The sequence below is a fragment of the Bufo gargarizans genome, chromosome 3 (assembly GCF_014858855.1).
Source record: "Bufo gargarizans isolate SCDJY-AF-19 chromosome 3, ASM1485885v1, whole genome shotgun sequence".
NCBI classification, from domain to species: Eukaryota; Metazoa; Chordata; class Amphibia; order Anura; family Bufonidae; genus Bufo; species Bufo gargarizans.
Genome location: NC_058082.1, coordinates 459,386,853 through 459,414,263, shown reverse-complemented (window position 1 = coordinate 459,414,263; position 27,411 = coordinate 459,386,853). Strand labels below are relative to the sequence as shown.

The 27,411-nt window shown below is 44.5% G+C and overlaps 1 protein-coding gene across 2 annotated transcripts in view; it reads right to left on the bottom strand.

The window, feature by feature from the left end:
- The window catches only part of SYTL5 (synaptotagmin like 5), a 237,780-nt gene that overhangs the window by 71,155 nt on the left and 139,214 nt on the right, over nt 1-27,411 (bottom strand). For both annotated transcript variants that reach the window (XM_044286622.1, XM_044286621.1), the window contains exons 4-8: nt 25,180-25,292; nt 17,393-17,492; nt 8,276-8,392; nt 7,134-7,247; nt 1,112-1,261 (exon numbers count right to left, since the gene is read on the bottom strand). In XM_044286622.1, coding sequence (XP_044142557.1) covers nt 1,112-1,261; nt 7,134-7,247; nt 8,276-8,392; nt 17,393-17,492; nt 25,180-25,292 — 594 coding nt within the window. The remainder of the gene's footprint in view (nt 1-1,111; nt 1,262-7,133; nt 7,248-8,275; nt 8,393-17,392; nt 17,493-25,179; nt 25,293-27,411) is intronic.

Here is a 27,411-nt window from a genome sequence, read left to right as displayed (position 1 = left end):
TGTACTCTGTTTGCATTCCGTTTTTCCATTCCGTTGAAAGATAGAACATGTCCTATTATTGCCCGCAAATCACGTTCCGTGGCTCCATTAGAGTCAATGGGTCCGCAAAAAAAAATAGAACACATACGGAAATGCATCCGTATGTCTTCCGTATCCATTCCGTTTTTGCGGAACCATCTATTGAAAATTTTATGCCCAGCCCAATTTTTTCTATGTAATTACTGTATACTGTATATGCCATATGGAACGGAAAAACGGAACAGAAATGGAAATACAACGGAAACAAAAAACGGAACAACGGATCCGTGAAAAAAGGACCGCAAAACACTGAAAAAGCCATACAGTCGTGTGAAAGAGGCCTCAGGGATAACTATCTGATAAGTGGAGGTTCGACCACTGGGTCCAGATCTAAATGGAGCTGCAGATCGAGCATATGGCACTTCTCCTTGTATTCCCTACGGGACTGCCAGAAATAACAGCATTCTGTAGGATCCCAAACAGGGTGCTAATAAAGTTCCATGGTGCCATGCTCAACGCCAAACCCAGTTTCATATACTCAGGTTATCTGATGTTAATAGATAGAATGCATGTACGTTTGTAACTAAAAGAGATCTCCTCTTCAACATATCTGTACATCTTTTTTTTTTTTGTGTGTGTAACTGTTATTTACGGCTACAATAGCCCTATGTCGATTTTATGAACATTATCAGATTGTATTTTAAAAGTATTTTAAATTTGCTAAAAATAATGAAAATAAAAATAAAGTATTTACAAAAAAAAATTCTAAATGCTCAATCAAAAGTCCGTGTGCATTCCGTAATTTGTGGAAGGGAACAGCTGGCCCCATAATGCGGACAATAATAGGATATGTTCAATTTTTGGGCGGAACAGACATACGGAAACGGAATGCACAAGGAGTAACTTACGTTTTTTTTTTGCGGATCCATTGAAATGAATAGTTCCGTATACGGTCCGCAAAAAAAAAATGTAACTGACACAGAAAGAAAATACGTTCGTGTGCATGAGCCCTTAAGCAAAGTATGATGCTGCAAACACTGAGCTCTCAGAAATAGTCTGATCTGCATGAAAATGAAATCAATTTGACAGTTACCGAATAGAAATTGGCGAGCTGCGCTTTGATTCAGAGCGGGAGTCAACTTTAAAGCTTGCTTGACTGATTTCATCAACATTGTCTTGGCCGTTATGTAGATACTCTGCTTGGGAAGCTTCAGGGAGACTGTGAATGTCTTGTCTGGATCTCCTGTAGAACAATAGTGTGTATAGCACAAGTAAGAAGAATGAAAATATAACAAAATCCAAATATATATATACCAGTATTATCAGGCAACTCTGCATGAGGCTCTGGTAGCTCCCATAGAGAGAAGATTGCCAGTGGATGCAAATACAATAAGATCTATTTACCAACCATCCACAACCAGATAAAACCTAAAGGGCATCTGTCCGCAGATTTGTACCTATGGAACTGGCTGACCTGTTACATGTGCGCTTGGCAGCTGCAGACATCTGTGTTGGTCCCATGGTCATATGTGTCTGCATTGCTGAGAAAAATGTTTTATTATATGCAAATCAGCCTCTAGGGGCAATGGGGGCGTTATTGTTACTCCTTGAGGCTCTGCTCTCTCTGCAATTGCCATGCACTCTGAATTTGATTGACAGGACCAGGCAGTGTAAATGTCATCACGCCTGGCCCTGTCAAAGAGGAGAGGGCCCAACATTGCAGAGAAAGCGGAGCCTCTAGGTATGACAGTTACACCCATTGCTCCGAAAGGCTCACCTGCATATATCAAAACATCAATGCGGGCACATATGAACATCTAGTCACGAAGAAACACCGCCAAGTCACGTGGGACGCCACGAGAATACCGTGAGACTACGCGGGACGCCGTGAGTTAGTCTCGGCGATGGAATAGAGGGGACTTTGAACAGCCTACCTGCCTCTCGGCGGTGAGATCATCACATACAGCGTGAACCAGGACTGGCCTGTCATCCGGTGGTAATGTATATGGTTCCTCCTATACTGTTCAAGCCTTGATATGGACGTCATTCCATGAGCGATTCTCTTGTTATGCCATTTACTCACGAGAGCTATGTTGCCTTCACCCATATCCCTACTAGGGTACTAATACTGTGTACCGGCTGCACATCTGGTTTTATCGCTGGCTCCATTTGGTCACCATTTAGCCAGAGACTTCTTTATTAGTCCTGCCCACCTCAGGTGTACCACTCTATGCTTCGCTTATCACTTCTTATGTGAATTTTATGTATCATATGCTATTTTATGCTATTGTAGATATTAGTGTCTTTATCGATTTATTGGTGTCCATTAAATATTATTTACATATCCACAGCTGTCCAGGGCTCCCTGATATTTGAGTGCCCCTATTTTTTCTTCCATTAGCTATCTCTTTCGGAACTGGGTGAGCCTTGAGGAGCGCACCTACCCGTAGGGATCTCCCAGATGAGCCTCCATCCATCAGTTTTTTTCACACATATGAACATGTGACCAACACAGATCCCTTCAGCTGCCAAGCGCACATGTACCAGGTCAGCCAGTGTCATAGGTACGAATCTGCTGACAGACGCCCTTTAAAGGGACACTGTCACCTGGATTTCACTTACTGAGCTATTAACATCACCACATCAGTCTCCACGAATTACATTACACAATACTAGTATTACTGCCCTGTGTCTTGTAATTTGTCTATAAAATCACTTTTATTAATATGCTAATTACCTCAATAAGGAGCCCACAGGGCTGTCCCTCCGGCCGTTGGAGCCCAGCCGCGCCCATTACTTCGGAGCCCAGCACCGCCCCACTGATAATTTATTCACTCCTCTTCGCCGATGTAATATTTGTGCAGCGCCCGTAATCCCACGCATGCGCCCTGGATACACATGTCAGCGCCCGCGCGGTGTCCTGGCATTGGCCTCACAGAACTCATTGCGCATGCGCCAGTTTCGCTCGACACGCTCCTGCTCCTCCGTCCTCTGCCCGCCCGGTAAGTCACCCCTCTTCGCTCTTCCTTTCCGAGTCGAGGGTCAGCCCCTTGGGCTCCTTATTGAGGTAATTAGCATATTAATAAAAGTGATTTTATAGACAAATTACAAGACACAGGGCAGTAATACTAGTATATTGCAATATAAATCGTGGAGACTGATGTGGTCATGTTAATAGCTCAGTAAGTGAAATCCTGGTGACACTGTACCTTTAAGGCACTGAAGACAGAGGTCTAAAAAATGAAAATGGAACTCCATTCCAAACAAATACATCTTATGATATTAACCAGAAATAAATTTTACACATATTTAGGTACACTATAATCCAGGGTACTGAAATCCATGTAATCATTTACCCTATTGCAATTTGCTTAGGCTGGTGGCAACCTAATAACCAGGCCTCAGTCAAAATGATAAACTGGCCTTGTTGCCCCAAGGCTTGTTTTCCTGTTAAAGGGACACTTCTGTCAGAAAGGAGTCTTTTTTTAAACTCAATTCTCATACAAAACATTTTTCTTTCTATTTCTGTCTCATTTCAGCAGTGCTGTACATTTGAAAATTAAAGGGGTATTCCCATCACAGACAATGGGGACATATTGCTAGGATATGTCCCCATTCCCTCCGGGACCTGCACCGCTCCCATTCATTTATTTGAGGCCGACGTAAATAGCCGAGCCAACGCTCTGCTATTTTTGGCGGCCCCATACAAATGAAAGGAGGGTGGCTGCGCATGCGCAGTGTGCCCTCCATCACCTTCCCCGCTCCGTTCTCGGTGTAGGAGCGGGTCCCAGAGGTGGGAACAACACCTATAAGAAAGGATAGAGAGAGAGGACAGGAGAGAGGGCAGACAGGCTCAAGCTGTATCATATAGGAAAACATGGAGGCCCTGCAGTGTGAAGGGATAGCAGCTGTGTCACTAATCTGTCATGGCTGATCTCAGAGGACACAGAGTGCACCGACTCTCTGCAAAGCCAAGCATAATGGGAAATGTAGCATTCATTAGGAAAACCATATCTGAGGTGAGACGTAATCATGATGGCTGACAACCCACAAATAACACCTCAAATAGAACAGATATACACAAGGCATACATAAGAGCCACTATCCCAGTTAATAAAGGCTTATCCTGCACTCTATAGGAAAAGAAAACGCTTCCATTACCGTAATACAACCGCATGCATCTGTCATGAACGGATCTGGTTATATTATGTATTATATAGCCATGACGGATCCGTCATGAACACCATTGAAAGTCAATGGGGGACGTATCCGTTTTCTATTGCTCCAAACGCTGCTTTCAGCGTTATTTTGTTCGCCATAGGAGCGCAACCAATGCATTTTGGTGCATTCCGTTTCGTTCAGTTTTGTCCCCATTGACAATAGTGTTGGGCGTGAATATGCGAATCGCGAATTTTAATTCGTGAAGATTTAGAATATAGTGCTATATATTCATATTCTCGAATATTTGGGGGAAAAAAATGGCTTCAGTAACCTCCCTTCTTGTTTGTGGGCCAGTGTCATTACTGTGCTCTGTGCTTTCCTGTGTCATTACATTAGATAGTTAGTTAGTTAGCTTATATATCATACAAATAGTTAGTTAGTTAGCTTATATATCATACAAATAGTTAGTTAGTTAGCTTATATATCATACAAATAGTTAGTTAGTTAAAATGGAAAAGAAATGGTGGCTCTCTCACTGTTTCACTTCTGGAGTGGTGCACAACCCCACAGCACTCCCAAATGCTGGAGAAGAATGTATACGAAAAATTTGTAATGGGGGTCACTCAATATAAGGCAAACACACGGTGATTGGTATCCATATATATTCTTTATATATTATATAGGCTTCAAACTATGCAATTAAAACAATATACATAAAACATTTCATAAAAATTAAATGAATAAAAATATACTATATGTTTAAAACACCGCACAAAAGACCTCTGGCTCTGTATTTCAATATATAGAGTCTCTCAAGAGCTGTTTTCTATTAACCCTGATTCATGTCCGGGGACTATGACAATTAGCAGGTAGGTACGGGTTCAATGTCAATGTTCCAAAGATGGCAATGATAATAAGAACATTGGATTTCCCAATTGTGTTAAGAATGTACTTTACCACTCCTGCAGTAGATCCACATAAGCGTCCGATTTCAGCAGAATGTATTGCTGTAAGCTGTAAGGACCTGCTGGTAGGCTCTGTATGTGAAGTTCCCCACGCCGTTAGTAGCGATGCAGCTTGGTGTTGCCGCTCTGACCTTCCAGGACCTAGGTGGCGTCCCACGTGGTTTACTGGGTGGTCACGTGATCTGTATTTCCAGGCGGGGTTTTCAAACTTCTTTAACGCGAATTCATGCAGATATGCGTTTGTAGAGTCTTTTCTTTAGTTGTCCCTCACTGTCATTTGGTGAATGACAGTGAGGGACAACTAAAGAAAAGACTCTACAAACGCATATCTGCATGAATTCGCGTTAAAGAAGTTTGAAAACCCCGCCTGGAAATACAGATCACGTGACCACCCAGTAAACCACGTGGGACGCCACCTAGGTCCTGGAAGGTCAGAGCGGCAACACCAAGCTGCATCGCTACTAACGGCGTGGGGAACTTCACATACAGAGCCTACCAGCAGGTCCTTACAGCTTACAGCAATACATTCTGCTGAAATCGGACGCTTATGTGGATCTACTGCAGGAGTGGTAAAGTACATTCTTAACACAATTGGGAAATCCAATGTTCTTATTATCATTGCCATCTTTGGAACATTGACATTGAACCCGTACCTACCTGCTAATTGTCATAGTCCCCGGACATGAATCAGGGTTAATAGAAAACAGCTCTTGAGAGACTCTATATATTGAAATACAGAGCCAGAGGTCTTTTGTGCGGTGTTTTAAACATATAGTATATTTTTATTCATTTAATTTTTATGAAATGTTTTATGTATATTGTTTTAATTGCATAGTTTGAAGCCTATATAATATATAAAGAATATATATGGATACCAATCACCGTGTGTTTGCCTTATATTGAGTGACCCCCATTACAAATTTTTCGTAGTTAGTTAGTTAGCTTATATATCATACAAATAGTTAGTTAGTTAGTTAGCTTATATATAATGCAGATAGTGGGAGATAGTCAGTGTAGGTTAGGTAGTGATATAGTGTAGCTGAGGTTCTGCTGTCCTTACCTACATGCTACAGACATAGTGCTGTGATGTCACAAGTTCACAACAATACTTAGTGCACCAATCACTAATATGTAGTCCGACCTGTTAAAATGTGAAGTTGCACGTATTGCACCAAAATATGCACATCATTAATTGCCGATTTGCGCAATCGCGAATATATTGGAGCACTCTATCTGCATATAAAGCTTGAAAAATGTAGCAAAAGTGACCCACGCCTGTATTGCGTGCGCAATTCGCACATATTACATTGCCGATTTTCGCAATTAAGAAAATAATCGCGAATTCTCGAATTCTCAAATATATGACGAATATTCGCCCAAATATTAGCGAAATGTCGCGAATTTGAATATTGTCCCTGCCGCTCATCACTAATTGACAATGAATGGGGACAAAACTGAAGCATTTTCATCTGCTATTGAGATCCCATGACGGATTTCAATAGCGGAATTTAAAACGCTAGTGTGAAATTAGCCTCAGGCCGAATACACACGGCCGTGTTCCGCGGCCGAGAGCAGTCCGGGGTGACACGGGCTGGATTCCGGCTGCGAGCAGGAGCGCACGGCGTCACTGGTTGCTATGACGCCGTGCGCTTCATGCCGCCACTGTACTACAGTAATACACTTGTACGAGTGTATTACTGTTGTACAGCGGCGGCATGCAGCGCACGGCGCCATAGCAACCAGTGACGCCGTGCGCTCCTGCTCGCAGCCGGAATCCAGCCCGTGTCACCCCGGACTGCTCTCGGCCGCGGAACACGGCTGTGTGCATTCGGCCTTATACTGGGAGTCAGTGACACCTAATCCATACAAAGCAGCCTAATAAGTACTTGGCCATTGTGTTGCCTTTTCTTATTCTTTCAACCGTCAAAAAGAATTAGGATATACGGTCATAAAGTATCGACTAACGAAGAGGATCACTGAATTCTTCACCTTTCAGAGCGAGGCATCGATGAGATACTTCTCAAGCTCTGTGCATCAAAGTTTGAATGAATGCTGATTGCATCTTCTCCACTTCTCGTCTGCTTTTTGAGTATTCTGTCAAAACTGCAAAGAAAGCGGGAATCAATGCAGGGCTTTTATTACACTGTATTCTTCCTAACAACAGTGGGAAAAAACATCAGGTTTTATGCTGCATATAAAATAGGTTTTCACATATAAATTATGCATTCAGAACGTATTTCCGCAACAGTCTAAATACCAGTCAGGCATGCCAAGGTAACCTCTTGCCACCATGCTGAATATATGCTATAACGGTAATTTCACCATCAAAAATGACAGCTGCTCTCTCGTGCCCTCTTATTAGCATCTCTGCCATCCTGCTTTATAATGAAAACCATCAGTCATCTCTTAACTCACGTTTGTGTCTATATTTTCTAGCTTTCCTACCTCTGTATGTTTTCAACTTCATTGTGTGCCCTTTTCTGCTCCAAAGGCTGGGGGCCTACCAATGAAGTGGCATTCTGCCAGGTGAAGAGCACCATGACAGAACGTCAATAGAAAAGCTATAGAGGGACAGGGTATTTATCTCTCTTGTTCTGCTGACAGGAACTGGGCCAAACAGATCCAATTGAATATAATGGGATCCATTCAGTTTCCATTCTGGAGAATGTTTTGTAAGCAGAGGAAAAAAGTCCTGCGTGTCTTTTCTCTCCACTGTTTTTGATGAAATGTGTGAAGGATGCCCCGAACTGAGCCTCCAGTGCAGACGTGAACATGCCCTTAGATGAAATGATCCCTATGGGAAACTGGCCTTTAGCAAGTTTTTTGTTATACATATTGGCCATAGTCAGATGGGTACACCTAGGATAGTCATTTCAAAACTGTGGGGGTCCAGCCCCCAGATCTCCCTGCGACCAGCAGAGTGAAAGGACTGTAGCAAGTAAATTAGACTCATGGATGGTTGCACCGGTGTTCCTAAAAATACTGAAGAGGCTTCTGTGCTCACTGGTCAAAGGGGTCCTAGAAATAGGCCATTAGCATGCATTTAAATTGCCTTTTTAGAGGAAGAAATGTTGGGGTACCATTGTATAAGTCATGTTTAAAGGATTTCTACCCCATTTGCTTCTTCTCACCCATTGGCACGTGGCATTGATCTTGTACTTCGCAGGCTCTGAGTATCACAGTTGGACCGTAAGCTTCTACTATCTTCGCCTTTTCCGGGATATTTACTGGTTATTTTATCAAGAATGCTGGAAAGAATGGATTAGTGAGCAAACAAGAGAAAAATGCTGAATTACTGTATGAGTAATAGGAATATTATGCCTTAACATAGTACAAGCATATTGCTATGCAAGAGGTTCATTTTAAGCTCAGAGAATGCATGTTAATCAAGAACTGCCCGAATTGTTATAGTAAAGCTCACTTCGGCCATTTCCATACAGCAGTAACGCTGCTGCAGTTTAGCTTAGTATATATGTTGGTCACATCACTTGGACTTCTGCAGTTGTAACCAAACTTTCTGTCCCCACGGAAGTACTTTATGTCTCTGTATCTCTATCATTCTTATCAGTCCTGCTTTCTACTTCTGCACAAAAAATAAATAAATACATTGCTGTGAGGGGTTGCACCACAGGTGGCCCTGCGCTGCCACCCCTGTGGTACTTGGGAGCATTCAAGCATGATGTTGCCAGGTGGGTTAGGTTTCTGATGCCATTCAGAAGGGTGGTAGTAGGTGCTAGTGTGATGGTCAGAGACCTGTCAGGAAGAGTGGGAGGCCTAGGCAGCTGCTGAGAGAATGTGCCAGTAGACTGTGGTGAGGCCCAAAACTATTGAGCCTGTGAAGAGAAGAATACCATGGTAGCTACCATATTAACAAAGGTACAGAGCTAGCCAAAGCCATAGCCAGGTGGTTGTCGAAGGGTCCCTGTCAGAATGAGGGAACCTAGGGACCTGGTAGGCTTCCGAGAAATTGGCGAACAACGTATACACCCTGTGGTTGCACCATACTATCGATGTACCTTCAGAGCATAAGACAAGCCCAAGCTCTGAACTGATAGAGTCCTCTTCTTGTCAAAATACAATCTGCGGTTATACCGGGAGTACAGGCACTGTACCCCAGTGGGGCACTGCAAAGGGGTTAACTATTGCTACGGCACTTAACCTACTGTTATTTAGTTCAATGTTGTGACCTCAATACGGGAACTGCAGTAGGAGGAAAGAATCTGATTGTATGCCTATGGTTTCTTGAAAAGACTGTTAAGCAGGGGCGTAGCTATAGGGGGTGCAGAGGTAGCAGTCGCTACCGGGCCCAGGAGCCTAAGGGGGCCCAAAGACCCCTGTGCCGCATAAGACACTGGCATTATAGAAAGTGCATACTGGTCGATTTACACCTCTGGCTGGAGGGAAGGGGTTAGGTTAAGAATTTGGCAAGAGGGGGTGCCCTTTCAATGTTTGCCTCAGGCAGCAGGAGGGCTATGTGCTCCCCTGCCCCTTGCCAACAAGCACTGAGGGACGGGGGCCCAAGCTGAACTCTTGCACCAGGGCCCATGAGCTTTTAGCTACGCCCCTGCTGTTAAGAGTAGAGAGAGAGACACTGGAAGTTAGACAGTTAGTGCCTGTTTGAGCTGGCATTTATTGGGGAGCTAATGAGCAGGAGATAAGCAAGGATTGGCAAGGAACTACTGAAGTAGGGTGAGTATAATGATGATCAGTTATCTTTTAGATAATGCTAATATAAAACCAGCTGAAGGATCCGGCTTCACACGGGTATATTTAATCTATTTCATTTAAAGTTTGTGTGTGTTGTTAAAAGATATCGACAGTATCCACTATAACAGTGACATCCACAGTCCCCCACCCATTAACACTGACTTAACTTTGACCTTTACAGCAGCCTGCCCCTTTAACAGTGAGTTCCATAGCACCCCACCACCTTGACAGTGACCTCTACAGCACCCGCCGCTTAACAGTGACCATAGGTTACAGTCTCCTTAACTGACCTCAATTATTATTCCTGGCCCCCTTAACAGAGACCTCCACAGTGACAACCCCTTTAAGAGTGACTGCAACAGTACACTGCTCCCTTAACAGTGACCTCCACTGTACCCCGACCCTTTAACAGTGACCTCCACAGAGCTCTGTTCCCTTAAAATGTGACTTCCACAACACCCCATCCTCTTAACAGTGACCTCTACAGCACCCCGGCCCTTAACACTGACCTCCATAGTGGACCGTCCCATTAACTGTGACCTACACCATTCCCTGCCCCCTTAACAGAGACCTCCACAGTGCCCGCCCCTTAACAGTGACCTCCACAGCAGCCTCCCCTTTATTAGTGACCTCCACAGTACCCCATCACCTTAACAGTGATTTCCACAACACCCTGCCCCCTTAACAGTGGCCTCTACAGCAATCTGAGACTTAACACTGACCTCCACAGCATCCTGCCCCTAGGGAAGCCAGAGGTCTGGTTTTAGGCGTATAGTCTGGCTTTCAGACTCCCTATCCTCCGTCCAGCGCAAGGAATAGACGGACGCAAGGATGTCCTTTTGAACAGCTCACTCTCAGACAGCAGCACTGTGCTGTCTGAGCGTGAGCTGCAGGGAGAAAGTCATCATCCCTCCCACACCTGCAGCTGACAGAAGTTTTTTTTTTTTTTTTATCCCCGTCGACTGTGGAGTGGGAGGGGGCATGGCCTAATCGAATCAGAGGCGTGGCTTAGCAGGACCTAGGGGCAGTGTTTTAAGTCCGTCTTTTGAGGGTGGCCTGAATGGCCACTCTACCTGCCCCCTGAACTGTGACCTCCACAGCACTCCGCTCCCTTAACAGTGTCATCCACAGCATCCTGCCCCTTTAAAGCTGACCTGCAGCAGTGAAGAAAAATGGCTGGGTTGTTATGGAAACCTGGTGTATGTGGAGACTAAGGACCTGCGCGCTTCTATTGGCTGATAAGGGACATGTGACCGTGTGTATGGCAGTTGGGATATGAAGAGAACGACCTGCAGGCTTCTATTGGCTAATGTAGGTCATGTGATGTGTTATTTGCATTTTTTGGGGAATATCTCAGGAACGGTATGTGCTAGAGAGCTGAGATCCGGTCTAAAACCTTCCCAAACACCTGATGTACCTGTGTGCCAAATTTCATGATTGTAAATGCGACGGTGCGGATTCCTTTAGCAGACATACAAACATTCATACACTTATGGTGGGGGCATCTGTGGATAGCACTTATGGGGGGGGCATCTGTGGATAGCACTTATGGGGGGGGCATCTGTGGATGGCACTTATGGGGGGGCATCTGTGGATAGCACTTATGGGGGGGGCATCTGTGGATGGCACTTATGAGGGGAGCATCTGTGGATGGCACTTATGGGGTGGGGGGATCTGTGGATGGCACTTATGGGGTAGGGGGCATCTGTGGATTGCCGCCTGGACTCCTTCTGGGCACCAGAGAGCATGGCGTCCTCGGTTGCTATGACGCCGTGCACTCCCTCCTCAGCAGCAGCATGAGCCTGAGGCTCGACTAGCGGCAAGGAGCTGAGCTGATTTATGCACAGCACCTCCAGCCAGTCTGCAGTGCCACTGAGTCTGAGTTTGTCTGACTCAACTGATAAACTCATCAGGGCCTGGGGGGCGTGGCTGGGGGCGGGGCTGGGGCGGGGATGAGGACGCGGTGCGGCGGCGGTGGGTGGAGAGAGTCAGTGAGACGAGACCACAGAAGAAGACTAGTGAGTTGAGACCGCAAGTGAAGTGAGTCCTGACAAGTCCGCATTACACCCGGTACAGTCAGTGCACAGACAGCACAGCACAGCAGGCACGACGCAGCAGCAGCACATCATGTCACACAAAACAACTCACAGAACTAGTAGTACCAAAATGAATGGGGGCATTTTAGTTGGGGGGGCACATGGGGGGCACAGCTTGATGTAGGGGGGGCCGTGGCCCCCTCTGGCCCCCCCCCCCCCCCGGCGACGCCACTGCCCTCCTGCCGCCGGAATACAGTGATACTATCTTATAGATCATAGCAGTGTATCACTGTATTCCGGCGGCAGGAGGGAGCGCACGGCGTCCTCGGTTGCTATGACGCCGTGCGCTCCCTCCTGCTGCCGGAAAACAGTAATACACTGCTATGATCTATAAGAGAGTATCACTGTATTCCGGCGGCAGGAGGGAGCGCACGGCATCCTCAGTTGCTATGACGCAGTGCGCTCCCTCCTGCTACAAGAAAACAGTAATACATTGATATGATCGGGCGCCCACGCATGTGCAGAACTATGCGACGTGCGCGCTCACAGTGTGAGTGAGAGGCCGGCTGTAGGATCGCAACAGTTACCAGTGCGCAGGTGCGGCATGGATGCGGCCGGCGAGATTAGGCCGTATCCATGGGATACCAGCACAAACAAAGGGGAGTGAAAGGAGCGTTTTTAGGCTGAATGCTATGTTTTTTTTTATGACATGTATTAGAAGAAATGTTCAGTGGGGGGCAATGATTTAATGTAACCCTATTTAATGAAGTGGGACAACCCATTTAAGCCTTTAAATATTAAATAAATGGGTCACAAGCTGCTTGGCAGCTATTGATCTTGAATCCAACCAAATATATGTGTTGTATCTGCTTCCCTCAACTACAGTACGGTGATCACTGTATATCTTTGTGGATTTGGAACACCACACGAAAGCAGGCTGTACTTTAGCTCTACAGATTTAAAGAGGAACTACTCTAATAGTTGCCATTGGTGAAAATCCTGCTCTGTAAGATACTTCGGAACTGCGATCTTGCTGCTACTTGTACTACAACTCTTATCATCCAATCAGTAAAGAGACTATATTTATTGCAACTCATGGGCCTGATCATTGTTTCCATATTCCACTGGCCCTGCATCCACCCTCTTGCCTTGCACCCTGCCCATTGATGTGTACCAATGCTGCTACATACAGTACTGAAAGTGTCACTCTTTAAGGAGGCAGTTTTCTATAAAGACCCGTGGACTTGGATTGAGTAGGTGATATGTTGGCTTGGGACCAAACTGTCTAAATGCAAAATGTTGGCCATGCAACCGGACCTGTGGTGCGATGTACAATCCTTCGAGGGCCAAAAAGCAACAAAAGAAAATGCTTTGTTTCACTGTTTAGGAGACTGTTACTTGCTAACAGCATGTGTCTCTCTCTAAGAAGTAAAATGTTGTTTTTTTTGGCACCAAGAAAACGTGTCTGCAAAGATCTGGTGAGGGCATTTGTCTGTTGCAATAAACCTCACACTACCTGTGGAGGGGTCCACCTAGCTTTTCTGCTGCCTGACGCAAAAACTGAAACTGTGCCCCAACTCCCAAATACCTCTTGCCTCCAGCCCTACTGTTAAAGACATACTTGGAAAACATTACATACAGAGCTACAAAGCATACAGGCAGGCTCGGACTGGCCCACAGGGGTACAGGGGAATCCCCCGGTAGGCCCCTGAGCAAAGTGACCCCCTAGTCCCCCACCCCCTGCACAAGTGGCACATAACACAGTAGACTTACTGCACTACATACATATATTCAATGTACAGCACCTCAACCAGTCTATGTTCATATAAAAAACTTGCTAGATTATTTATTATATTTGAATGTATCCGTATGGTGGGCCCCCAAAATGCATTTTACTGGTGGGCCCTAGGTACCCCAGTCCGACACTGCATACAGGGTAATACAGCACCACATACTGTGCCCACTGTGCTTCCCAATACTACCACAGAAACAGATAATCCTCCGTCTGCTGTCCCCCTCTTGCCCCTATCTGATGCTGCCTGAGGCAATTGCCTCACCTCGCCTCATTGGTGGTGCACCCCTGTCCCTGTGATAACTAGTGTTAAGCCTGAATATTCGAAAAGCAAATTTTTATCTCGAATATCGCAACTTCGAGAATTCTTTAATATTTAGAATATAGCGCTATTTATTCGTTTTTAGAATATTCGTCATTTTTTCCATCTGAACACATGATTCCTCCCTGCTTTTTGCTTGTGGGCCAATGAGTCATTGGCCCACAAGCAACTTAAGCAGGGAGGAATCATGACTTCAGATAGAAAAAAAAAAGGACAAATATTCAAAACAACTAATATATAGCACTATATTATATATCTTTTTTTTCCCTCTGAAGTCATGATTGCTCCCTGCTTAAGTTTCTTGTGGGCCAATGACTTATTGGCCCACAAGCAAGAAGCGGGGAGGAATCATGTGTTCAGATGGAAAAAATGACAAATATTCTAAAAATGAATATATAGCACTATATTTTATAGTAATATTATATATTCGTTTTTGACCCACTCCTGTATTGACCGCGTAATATTCGCATATTACGCGATCATTACCTTGTCGATTTTCGAGTAAAAAAAAAAGAATGTAGAATATAACGACTATTCGAATTTGCGAATATTCTACAAAATATTCGCGAAATATCACGAATTCGAATATTGCTCCTACCGCTCATCACTAGTGATAACACTGAGCTGCAAGCATACAGACAGAAGGACTGTCATGGGAACATATTTTTCCCCCACATTACATGGCTTTAGTATACATTTTCTAATAGCTCTCCTGTAAAGCAGGTGTTAACTTCCATCAGAACAATCTATATCCTTAAAGGGGTTATCCGAGATTAACAAATGCTCCCCCATATGCCAGGCCCCTCACACTGAATCTAATTACCTGGCTCCCCGCTCCCTGCAGCCTGTCAGTGTGAGGGGCCTGGCATATAGGGGAGCATTTGTTAGTCTCAGATAACCCCTTTAAGCGCTATTAGAGCAATGGATGGCATAGAAAGCGCTGCCTGTGCTCACCATCCCTGGTCTTCCTTCCTGGAGCCGGCGCTGCACTATCCTGACTGTGTACCGCATCAGGACGTAGCGTGCAGTCAGATGACAGTGCAGCGTGGACCCAGAGAAAATCAGAGAGCGAAGAATGCAGAATGAGTATCAGCAGAGTAGGACAAGTAAGTGAATGTTTTTATTTTAAGGTCTGATCTGAGGTCTGATGGGGGTCCGATACGGGGGTCTGACATGGGGGTCTGATACAGGTGTCTGACATTGAGGTCTGATCTGATATGAGAATCTGATATGGGGGGTCTAATCTGAGCATTTGATATGGGGGTCTGATCCGAGTTCTGATGAAAAAATTTTTTTGTTATTTTCCTCCTCTAAAATCTGGAATGCGTCTTATCATCTGGTGCATCTTACAAAGCGAAAAATACAGTAATTTAGATTTGTTTAGTTATTTTACCATTGTATTCACCTATTCAATACTTTAATGGGTCTCTGTTGTGGGAAGTTTATCCCAAAATGTGTGGATCTACACTGATTAGATACTGAGATCTTTTGACACGTGCTTCCCTTCCTATACCAGAGACACTATAGTCCTCCTTAGGATTCTGGATAAGGGTCACCGTTAAACAGGACTGCTGGCAGGCCAACACATGTATGGAGGTATTGTACTCTTCTTTTTTTTATAAATTCTTTATTTATAAGTTTCAAGAGTATGACAATGCTTGTAACATGTTAAATCACATATCACAAAATGGCACAGCCGAAACCAGTCTGGCATACAGACATGAGTAACATATTGATATTCTGACAATAGAATCTGAATATACATAGCATATGATAACCATGATAGTGACTGAACAAAATAATATTGATCATGGCAGACAGAAAGAAAAACTACTCTCTAAAAGTGGCCAATCACGAAGTATTCTTATCAAGATACCAATAACAGCAATAAGTCTGACAGAGGGAAAAGACACATCACAGAAAGGGGGGGGGGGGCAAATCCAGTGAGAGAAGACTTAATAGGCAGGTTAAGCGCAAGGGACACTTCAGGTAAGCAAGGATTGATACTCTGTTGAATCTTGGAAGGTGAACCAAGGGGTCCAAGTCGTAACAAAAGTTTTGTTGTTGCACTTCAAGGATCCCGTTAGTTCCTCCATTCTCCGGATCTCTTCCACTTTTTGAATCCACCTTTCAGTGGATGGTGGAACAGAGGATTTCCACTTCATCGGGACGCAAGACCTAGCCGCAATGACCATATGACGCAAACAGGAGCGTCGGAGTAAGCTCATGGGCAAATCCGAGTGGAGCAGTAAGAAAAAACCTGGCGAATTTGGAATAGTGAAAAGGAAAACGGACGATAAAGCCCTGTGAATTGAGTCCAGAAATGCCTGATTTTGTCACATTGCCAGAAAATATGGAGAAGCGAACCCTGAGACGATTCACAACGCCAGCACAGAGGGGACGCTGTCGGAAACATTCTTTGGAGACGGGTCGGAACATAGTACCACCTTGACAATATTTTGTAACTAGCCTCTTGATACTTACTGGCAATGGAAGACTTATGAGCTAATTGGAATATTTTAAGCCATTGGTAAGAGGAGATATCCAGTCGTAGATCCTGAGTCCACTTGTTTACGTAAGAAGGGTAGAAATCTTTGTCAGGTATTACCAGTGTTTTATATAGCTCTGCGAGAGAATGGCGATATACACCTGAACCTATGCATATTTTTTCAAAGGGAGTGAGGGCTCTATCAAAATCTGGGGAAGAGGGAATAGAGGAAAGGAAGTGATGCAGTTGCCTAGTTCTCCGCATTGTACTCTTCTATCCCGCACAACCATGGATTCAGGGAGGTGGAATTTTTCTTGCACAGCAGCGAATGTTAGTACTGTTCTCATAATGAGTTAAAATGCTGAACTACTCCGCTTTACTCTTACCAGAAACTACTTTCTGTTTGACCCCCAAAAATTATCTACCACCAGCTCAGTGGGAAAGCCATGGTGAGCCCTTGTACTCCCACATAGGCAAAACTCTACCTGGGCTGGTATGAGGAAGTTCTGGTATTCACTGAAGACGATAAACTTGAAGTAGGGTGCATCAACTTATGGGCACGGTACATAAGTGAGGTTCAGGTGATCTGGAGGGGCACCAAGGATGTCTTTGTACAAATTGTGGAGCACCGCAATGACAATCAGGTGGGTCTCAAGTTCACTTACAGTATGAGAACTCCAGTGGTTGCTTACTGAGCATTGATGTGATGATTAGAAAAATTAACACTGGGGTTATTGACACCACACTATATAGTAAATTCACTTCCACAAGCCCTTTATTACTGTGGGATAGCAACCACCTATGTTCCCTAAAAGCTGCCTTCTTTGTAACATGCATATGGAAATGGGGGGTCCAAAGAAGACAAGTATTCTAATCAATGAACAAATAATCTAGACCACTTACCGCTTTCCAGGGCTATGGCCTTCTACAGTTGCAGGCACTGTGGTGTTTTCTTTGATATCAATATTGGATTTTTCATTGTACTCCTGTACATTAGAAGGCACTGTACAATTGTTAGAAAGGACATAATTTCTGTTTATGACCATGGACAGTATTTTCAGATAATCCCCCAAGCCATATGAAGCTGAAAGGTCAATGCGTTGGCAAATAATGTACTAATTCTTATGACAAAGCCCTGAAAGCTGTAACTGCCTCTGGCCTTTTGTTGTATAAAACTGTGACTCACTAATCAGATCTGATATGGGGAGACACATAGGCCACATCACAGCTTGTGCCAGTCTCGCTGTATCTAATAACACACATGGCTGCAAGAAAATTACCCAAAAAGTAGTCATAACACCCCACTAAAATGGTCACATACAACATATCACTTATATTTTTGCCCTTTTGTATCTTATATTGACACCAGAAGATTCACTGTTAAAACAGACACAATGCCTTGTAGGGCTAGTTCAGCTAAATGTAATGATAACTCTCACTTTGCAATCTATTGCTTCATTCTGGAAAAAATATATGCAAATGAGTGGTTAGGTCATAGGCGTGCGCACGGGGTGTGCCGGGTGTGCCTGGGCACACCCTAATCACACCTCCGTGCTCAGCCTCCTGCACTGCCGCTTGAGCCCCGGCTGTCCCGCACAGCCACAATGATATCTTCAGACTGCTCCCATGCTCCGTGTCCCAGCGGCTGGCTGCGTAACGTCACTCACTCCGACGTCACGCGCCTGCTTAATTAATAAAGTGGGAGGAGCAGGCGCGCACGGCGTGACGGAGTGATGTCACGTTACGCTGCCGCCTGCCCAGTGATTGTGGATTACTAGCTGGAGTCTCCCAGTAAGTAGTTTATTACAACACTTTGCTTGCATAAGACCCCGGCGGCCTCCACTCCTGGGGGTCACTGTCAGGGACACTGTTATAGGGGGGGGGGGGGGGGGGAATCTGTGGATGATGACACATATATAGCACAAGATGCTGCTATATATGTGTCATCCACAGATTCCCCCCTGGCCCCACATAACAGTGTCATCCACAGACCACAGACCCCCCCCGCATCTGTGTCAGATTCCTCATAGATACCCCCATAACAGTTCCTTCCAGAAATATCTTCTTAATAGATATTTGTGGTCTGTGGATGACACTGTTATGGGGGCATCTGTGTAGAATATGACACTGTTATGGGGGGGGGGTCTGTGGATGACACTGTTATGGGGGGGGGGATCTGTGGATGATAATGTTTTGGGGGGGGATCTGTGGATGATGCACTGTTGATAACAGTGCGTCATCCACAGATGCCCTCATGACAGTGCCATCCACCGATATCCCCTTAACAGTGCGTCATCTACAGATGCCCCCATAACCGTGCGTCATCTACAGATGCCCCCATAACCGTGCGTCATCTACAGATGCCCCCATAACAGTGCGTCATCTGCAGATGCCCCCATAACAGTGCGTCATCTGCAGATGCCGCCATAACAGTGCGTCATCTGCAGATGCCGCCATAACAGTGCGTCATCCGCAGATGCCCCCATAACAGTGTGTCTTCCGCAGGTCCCCCATAACAGTGTGTCATCCGCAGGTCCCCCATAACAGTGTGTCATCCGCAGGTCCCCCATAACAGTGTGTCATCCACAGGTCCCCCATAACAGTGTGTCATCCACAGGTCCCCCATAACAGTGTGTCATCCACAGATCCCCCATAACAGTGCGTCATCCACAGATCCCCCATAACAGTGTGTCATCCACAGATCCCCCATAACAGTGTGTCATCCACAGATCCCCCATAACAGTGCGTCATCCACAGATGCCCTCATGACAGTGCCATCCACCGATATCCCCTTAACAGTGCGTCATCTACAGATGCCCCCATAACCGTGCGTCATCTACAGATGCCCCCATAACCGTGCGTCATCTACAGATGCCCCCATAACAGTGCGTCATCTGCAGATGCCCCCATAACAGTGCGTCATCTGCAGATGCCCCCATAACAGTGCGTCATCTGCAGATGCCGCCATAACAGTGCGTCATCCGCAGATGCCCCCATAACAGTGTGTCATCCGCAGGTCCCCCATAACAGTGTGTCATCCGCAGGTCCCCCATAACAGTGTGTCATCCGCAGGTCCCCCATAACAGTGTGTCATCCACAGGTCCCCCATAACAGTGTGTCATCCACAGGTCCCCCATAACAGTGTGTCATCCACAGATCCCCCATAACAGTGCGTCATCCACAGATCCCCCATAACAGTGTGTCATCCACAGATCCCCATAACAGTGTGTCATCCACAGATCCCCCATAACAGTGCGCCTGCGCACTGAGGAGAGGCAGAAAGGAGGGAAAAGAATCTGCGGAAGCAAGCAGAGGACGGCACAGCAGACGACTGAACAGCTTCTTTTGTAAGTAAATTGTTTTATTTTTTTGTCTTTTATTATATTCTGGCTTTTGTTTAAAGGGACAATAAAAAATGTTTTTTGTTTTGTTTTGTTTTAAGCTATGTATGATGCTTTTTGATAAATAAATGTATTGGTGCTGTAATGTGGACCCCAGGCCTCTCTGATGTCCTGCAGGCTGGGCTGGCGCTGTGGCAGCATACGGTTGGTCAGGCAGCAGAAAGGCTCTGGGGCTGTCATTGTGCTCTGGAACTTTTCCCTTCACAGCCACTATAGCAGTCTCTCTCGTACAGCGCAGACTCTGCAGGAGGCATTCCATTTGCTCTCCTTCCTAATAGAAGTCTATGGGAATCAAAACGGATCCATCTGGTTCCCGTTATGCAAGACGGAAAACAAAGTCCTGTCGACAGGATAACAGCATAACGGGACCCAGACGGATTGGTTATGCTTTCTCATAAACTTCTATTAGGACAGAGCAAAACGGAATGCCTCTTAAAGGTTTCCGTTTTGCATTCCATCTGGCCATTCCATTATATATTCCGTTTGAAACGGAACCTATAACGGAATGGCATAACGCAGATGTAAACCCACCCTTAGGAATAGATTGTTTCTCAATACTCAAGCGTAGCGAAGAAGAAAGGAAAACTCTTGAAAGCTTGTCTTTTAAGTAGTAGGTTAGTAAAATAAAAATTGACACACTGTTATGGAGGATCTGTGGCTATAATATATATATATACATACATACATACATACACGCACACGCGTCATGTTTGTTTGTGCTTTAGGGTGCACACCCTAATGTAATAGGCTGCGCACGCCTATGGGTTAGGTGCACCCATGGCGTGTCCAAGCAGCTCTGTGCACCCTTGCTCCTTCTGCTTCCTGTGTCAGCCCATCCATCTCCTTCCTGATTGGCAGGGTCAGGTCCCTGCATAGTCATCTCACCTGGCCCTATCAATCAGGATGGAAAGATAGGGGCTAGCAGAGGACGGAAGAGGAGCAGCGTGCACAGAGGCCTACCCTTAGTGCCCTTACACTGCTCATTTGCATATGGATTAAAAGTGTTTTTTCTTCAGAATGAAACAACTGATCACTAAGGGTCCTTTTACACGGACTAATGATCAGGCATACTATAAATAAAGCAGACATTCCTGATAATTGCCTGATCATCGGCAGAGATGACAGCTGCATTTACATGCAGCAATCATATCCACTGGATGTGGACAAGCGATTGCTATAGTAATATCCCCATAGAAAATCATTGTTCCCACGCAGCAGGCCATTGTCTAGACAGAACGATCTGCTCCACAAGAATGATGATTGGTGATCTGGGGTCGGCAGAAAGACACCATCAGCTGATGAATGAGCGTTTCCTCGTTCATCAGGTGATCACCGGAGCCTTTTACACAGTCCAATTATCTGGAAAACACGATAATACAAATGCTCATTCCCATTAATCTGCGTGATCTAAGAACCCTAAGGGTCCATTCACACGTCCTTATAATGGGTCCGCATCTGTTACGCAAATTGCGGAACGGGTGCAGACCTATTCATTCTCAATGGGGCAGGAATGGATGCGGAGAGCACACAGTGTGCCATCCGCATCTGCATTTCCGGAGCGCGGCCCCAATCTTCCGGTCTGCAGCTCCGGAAAAAAATAGAGCATGTCCTATTCTTGTCCGTAATTGCGGACAAGAATAGGCATTTCTATGGGGGTGCAGATCCGCAATACACTACGGACGTATAAATGGACTACGTTCTGTTTTTTGCGTTCCGTATATGGACCATATATGGACCATATACAGAACCTTTTTATTTCAATGGATCCGCAAAAAAAACCAGAAGGTACTCCATATGCCTTCCATTTCCATATTTCCGTTTTTCCGTTCCGTTCAAAGATAGAACATGTCCTATTATTGTCCGCATAACGGACAAGGATAGTACTGTTCTTTCAGGGGCCAGCTCTTCTGTTCATCCGTATTTTTGGAGGATCCATTTTCTGTAGACCGCAGAATACTGAAAAAGCCATATGGTCGTGTGCAAGAGGCCTAGGTGAAAAAAGGTATTACATTCAGTGGAGTTAGCCCTACAAGGCAATATGCCTGCTTTATGGTGACAGATTCACAGTAAAAGCGCTCTTCATTTTATTTCTACATACAGTATGTACAAACCAGATTCCAAAAAAGTTGGGACACTATACAAATCGTGAATAAAAACTGAATGCAAGGATGTGGAGATGGCAAATGTCAATATTTTATTTGTAATAGAACATAGATGACAGATCAAACGTTTAATCCGAGTAAATGTATAATTTTAAAGGAAAAATACGTTGATTCAAATTTTCACGGTGTCAACAAATCCCCAAAAAGTTGGGACAAGTAGCAATAAGAGGCTGGAAAAAGTAAATTTGAGCATAACGAAGAGCTGGAAGACCAATTAACACTAATTAGGTCAATTGGCAACATGATTGGGTATAAAAAGAGCTTCTCAGAGTGGCAGTGTCTCTCAGAAGCCAAGATGGGTAGAAGATCACCAATTCCCACAATGTTGCGCAGAAAGATAGTGGAGCAATATCAGAAAGGTGTTACCCAGCGAAAAATTGCAAAGACTTTGCATCTATCAACTGTGCATAACATCATCCGAAGATTCAGAGAATCTGGAACAATCTCTGTGCGTAAGGGTCAAGGCCGTAAAACCATACTGGATGCCCGTGATCTCCGGGCCCTTAAACGACACTGCACCACAAACAGGAATGCTACTGTAAAGGAAACCACAGAATGGGCTCAGGAATACTTCCAGAAACCATTGTCAGTGAACAGAATCCACCGTGCCATCCGCCGTTGCCAGCTGAAACTCTACAGTGCAAAGAAGAAGCCATTTCTAAGCAAGATCCACAAGCTCAGGCGTTTTCACTGGGCCAGGGATCATTTAAAATGGAGTGTGGCAAAATGGAAGACTGTTCTGTGGTCAGACGAGTCACGATTCGAAGTTCTTTTTGGAAATCTGGGATGCCATGTCATCCGGACCAAAGAGGACAAGGACAACCCAAGTTGTTATCAACGCTCAGTTCAGAAGCCTGCATCTCTGATGGTATGGGGTTGCATGAGTGCGTGTGGCATGGGCAGCTTGCATGTCTGGAAAGGCACCATCAATGCAGAAAAATATATTCAGGTTCTAGAACAACATATGCTCCCATCCAGACGTCATCTCTTTCAGGGAAGACCCTGCATTTTTCAACAAGATAATGCCAGACCACATTCTGCATCAATCACAACATCATGGCTGCGTAGGAGAAGGATCCGGGTACTGAAATGGCCAGTCTGCAGTCCAGATCTTTCACCTATAGAGAACATTTGGCGCATCATAAAGAAGAAGGTGCAACAAAGAAGGCCCAAGACGATTGAACAGTTAGAGGCCTGTATTAGACAAGAACGGGAGAGCATTCCTATTTCTAAACTTGAGAAACCGGTCTCCTCGGTCCCCAGACGTCTGTTGAGTGTTGTAAGAAGAAGGGGAGATGCCACACAGTGGTGAAAATGGTCTTGTCCCAATTTTTGGGGGATTTGTTGACACCATGAAATTCTGATTCAACATATTTTTCCCTTAAAATGGTACATTTTCTCAGTTTAAACTTTAGTTCCGTTATTTATGTTCTATTCTGAATAAAATATTAGAAGTTGGCACCTCCACATCATTGCATTCAGTTTTTATTCACGATTTGTATAGTGTCCCAACTTTTTTGGAATCCGGTTTGTAGATCGTGTAGTCAACTTTATCTAGACATCCGAATGCATCCCATTCCAAAACCTTATTTGTTGCTACTATAGAATTAGTCCTTTCGGATTTCAGGTTGTTTGGATTTGTGTTCATTAAACCATAAGATTATTAAGAGGTTGGCAATGAAAGGCAATATAGTCTGTTCAAAGCCTACATTAGGCCCCTTGCAGACGAGCAATACGAATTAGGTCTGGATGCGTTCAGTTAAAAATACACGATTTCGCAAGCAAGTTCATTCAGTTTTGCCTGCGATTGCGTTCAGTTTTTATTGCGCGGGTGCAATGCGCATTGAAGCGTTTTTCACGGGCGTGATAAAAAACGGAATGTTTACAAACAACATCTCCTAGCAAACATCAGTGAAAAACACATCGCATCCGCACTTGCTTGCGGATACGATGCAATTTTCACGCAGCCCTATTCACTTCTATGGGGCCAGCGTTGCGTGAAAAACACACAAAATAGAGCATGCTGCGATTTTTATTGAGCTTCCATGGGTGAACACCTTTCCGTATAAAACTATTAATTAACAATAGCGGCTCTAGCCATGAAAGCGTCATTTCATGGAAAAGGACCAACCTATAGCAAACTATGGCTTATGAATGTCCACTTTTGAAAAGGGGAAAAGGGGTTTGTATCTGGCACATCACATCTCGCCTTCCTAGCTTTAAAATAATATGATATGAAAAAAGACCAGACACAGTTCATATATATCGACAATATATTAATGTGGGCCAGTGTGTCCATGCCCACAACTAGAGGGTAATTGAAAGGCCCTTACCAAAACAATTACAAAGCAAACAAAGTGGAGTGCCACTGCTGTTAAAGGGAACCTGTCATCAACTTTATGCTGACCTCACTGAGGGCAGCATAAGATAGTGACAGAAATGCTGATGTCAGCGGTGTGTCACTCATGAGCTAATAATAAGTGGTTGCTGAGAGCCAGCATCATAATCATTACAGCACAGGCCTTGAGAAGAGTCACATCTACCTGAGAAGAGTCCTGGTTATTATAATCTCCTGCTCTCTCACCCATCTGCTGATGATTGGCAGTTCTCTTCTAGAGAGAAAGGGAGAAAACTAGGTAGAAGACTGTCAGCCATTAGCAGGTGGGCAGGAGAGCAGGAAGTCATGGATAACCAGGACTCTTCTCAGGTGGCCGGGACTCTTTTCCAGGCCCAGTCTGCAATGTTTGTGATGTTAGTTCTCGGCAACCACTTACTTTTAACTTATAAATGACAGACCGCTGAAATCAGCTCACCTGACTCTACTTTATTCTGCCGTTAGTATGGACAGCACAAAGTTGATGACAGGTTCCCTTTAAGTATCATCGCCACGCATCTCACTTTGAGAAAAGAATAAAGAGATTGTGCATCTGGTACCAGATACACCCCTCTTTTTTCCCTTTCAAAAGTGTTCATTCACCTGGATGCATGCCGATTATATTTTGAACTAAAGTTGGTGACGGCCCGCTTCATTGCTTGGTTTGGTTTGGTCTATGAATGGCATACGTAACGAGTGGGGAAATATGGCTCCCAAATCATTCACCAAAACACACATCATACATTCACAGACCTGCAACCCTCTTTATAGACTTTCTGACGATGACACTTGCTAGGACAGTGCCGTTTTTGAAGCGTTTCGAACGTTCTTCAAAAAACCAGTCTCCCGTTACTATTCTTATCTGCCTATAAGAAAAGAGATAACACACCAAAAAACATATAATCATCTAAAATATATAATCACATTACAAAACTGTTACAATGTTTATACTAGCTTAAATGAAGTTATAGGCTTACTTGTTCACAGTTACATTTATTTTGCTATATAACCAGTTTCGGGAGTTCATGACAACACTTCGCCATGATGGTGGTGTGAACAACACAAAGCGACCAGAAGACAATTAAAATAAATTTTGTTAGTGGCAGTTAAAAGCGTAAGGGCTGTTTCACACGAGCGAGTCCATTGCGTGAATCACGCTCCGTGTGTGAGTGTGATCCTCTGCTCTGGACGGCATTATCATGATTTATAATGCTATGTGTCTCTGCATGGCCTTTTTTCCACAGAATCATAGTGACATAAAGCTGTCAGTATGATTCTGTAAAAATAAGGTCAAGCAGAGACACATAGCATTATAAATCATGATAATGCCGTGCGCTCCTGCAAGTCCAGAGCAGAGGATCACACTCGCACACGGAGCGCGATTCCCGCATTGGACTCGCTCGTGTGAAACAGCCCTAAGTGGAAGTGTATGGAGACACCTACAATAGCTTGGGCACTTGTTTGGCCAACAGCTATCTCTTCTGACATTCCAACATTTTATACACAGAAATCATGGGGCCCCATACAGGAGCATACACAAACACACATATATGGCCCCATAGCAAAATTTCGTATGGGCCCCCTGACAAACCCAGTTTGCCAGTACACGTGTCAAATATTTCCAGGCAATGCAGAATGCAAAGCGCAATACCCCCGATTTCTGATAAAGTTACATTTTGCTTTTTCTTTTGAGCAGAAGTTTTATTTAAAAAGAATTGTAACAAAAAGAAGTACCCCTTGGCCTCCCTCACTTTATCCAACTTCTATGTTGGAAAAAGTGGTCCAGGTGCTTCATAAATATGGCGCTCATTCTGAACAGCATATTTCTCAATGTATTTACCAAGCAACTGATAAATCTTCCTATACAACTGTAAATCACTGCTTCCCTTCACTTAATATAATTTAAATCTAGCTGCGTACAGCCACCACTAGGGGGGCTCAGTGCATAGGAATTTAAACAGTTATTGTAATAATCTCTTTGCATAGTGGCAGCTGCATATAAATGTAGTGCTTTCATGTCCAGAAGAGTGGACATTCAACACTGGGCCTCTGCTCTCTCTGGGCCCATAGCAGTCACATAGCCTGCTTCCATATACATATGTATGTATGTATGTATAAAATTTATGTTGTGCCATTATATTTTTTTAAATGTATAAATAAATTATATTTTGGCCATTATCATTTGGAAAAAAAGCCCATACAATGTACTGGTATATATAAAGATGTATCTGTAGACACCAATACATTATACATGGGAAGAATACTGTTGAGATGTTAAGGCTACATGCACACGACCGTATGTGTTTTGTGGTCCTCAAATTGCGGATCCGCAAAAAAAAAAAAAAAAAAAAGAATGACATCCGTATGCCATCTGTTTTTTTTTGCGGATCCATTGTAACAATGCCTAAAACGGACAAGAATAGGACATGTTCAAATTTTTTCTTACGGGACTACAGAACGGACATACTGATGCGGACAGCACACGGTGTGCTGTCCGCATTTTTTGCGGACCCATTGAAATGAATGGGTCCGCATCCTATCGACAAAAAAAACGGACACGGAAACAAACAACATTCGTGTGCATGAGGCCTAAGTCAGAGAAATTGCTTCTACTGGTAAGGATTCTCCTCCCAAATTTCTACTAGTAAGGATTCTCCTCCCATATACCTGGTCATGGTTTAAAGACCTGGCATCTGGGGAAAAAAAGAGTAATAATAGTGAGATATACATGGGCATACTCACGCATTCAGAATGCTGAATGCCCATCCTCAACAGTTACAGTGTTGGAAAGGGGTTGGCTCTGTTTGGCCTTAGTGTCACGGATGAAGTAGGGGAAAACACCAAAAGACAACAAGAAGGAAGAGGACAGACACTAGGCCTCACCACTAGGGAAGGAAAAGGGTCACCACCTATAAAACGCTGCTCCTGACCCTAACTCCTATTCGTATGGGCACCTCTCGATGGTAGAGATGCCCATACACAGGA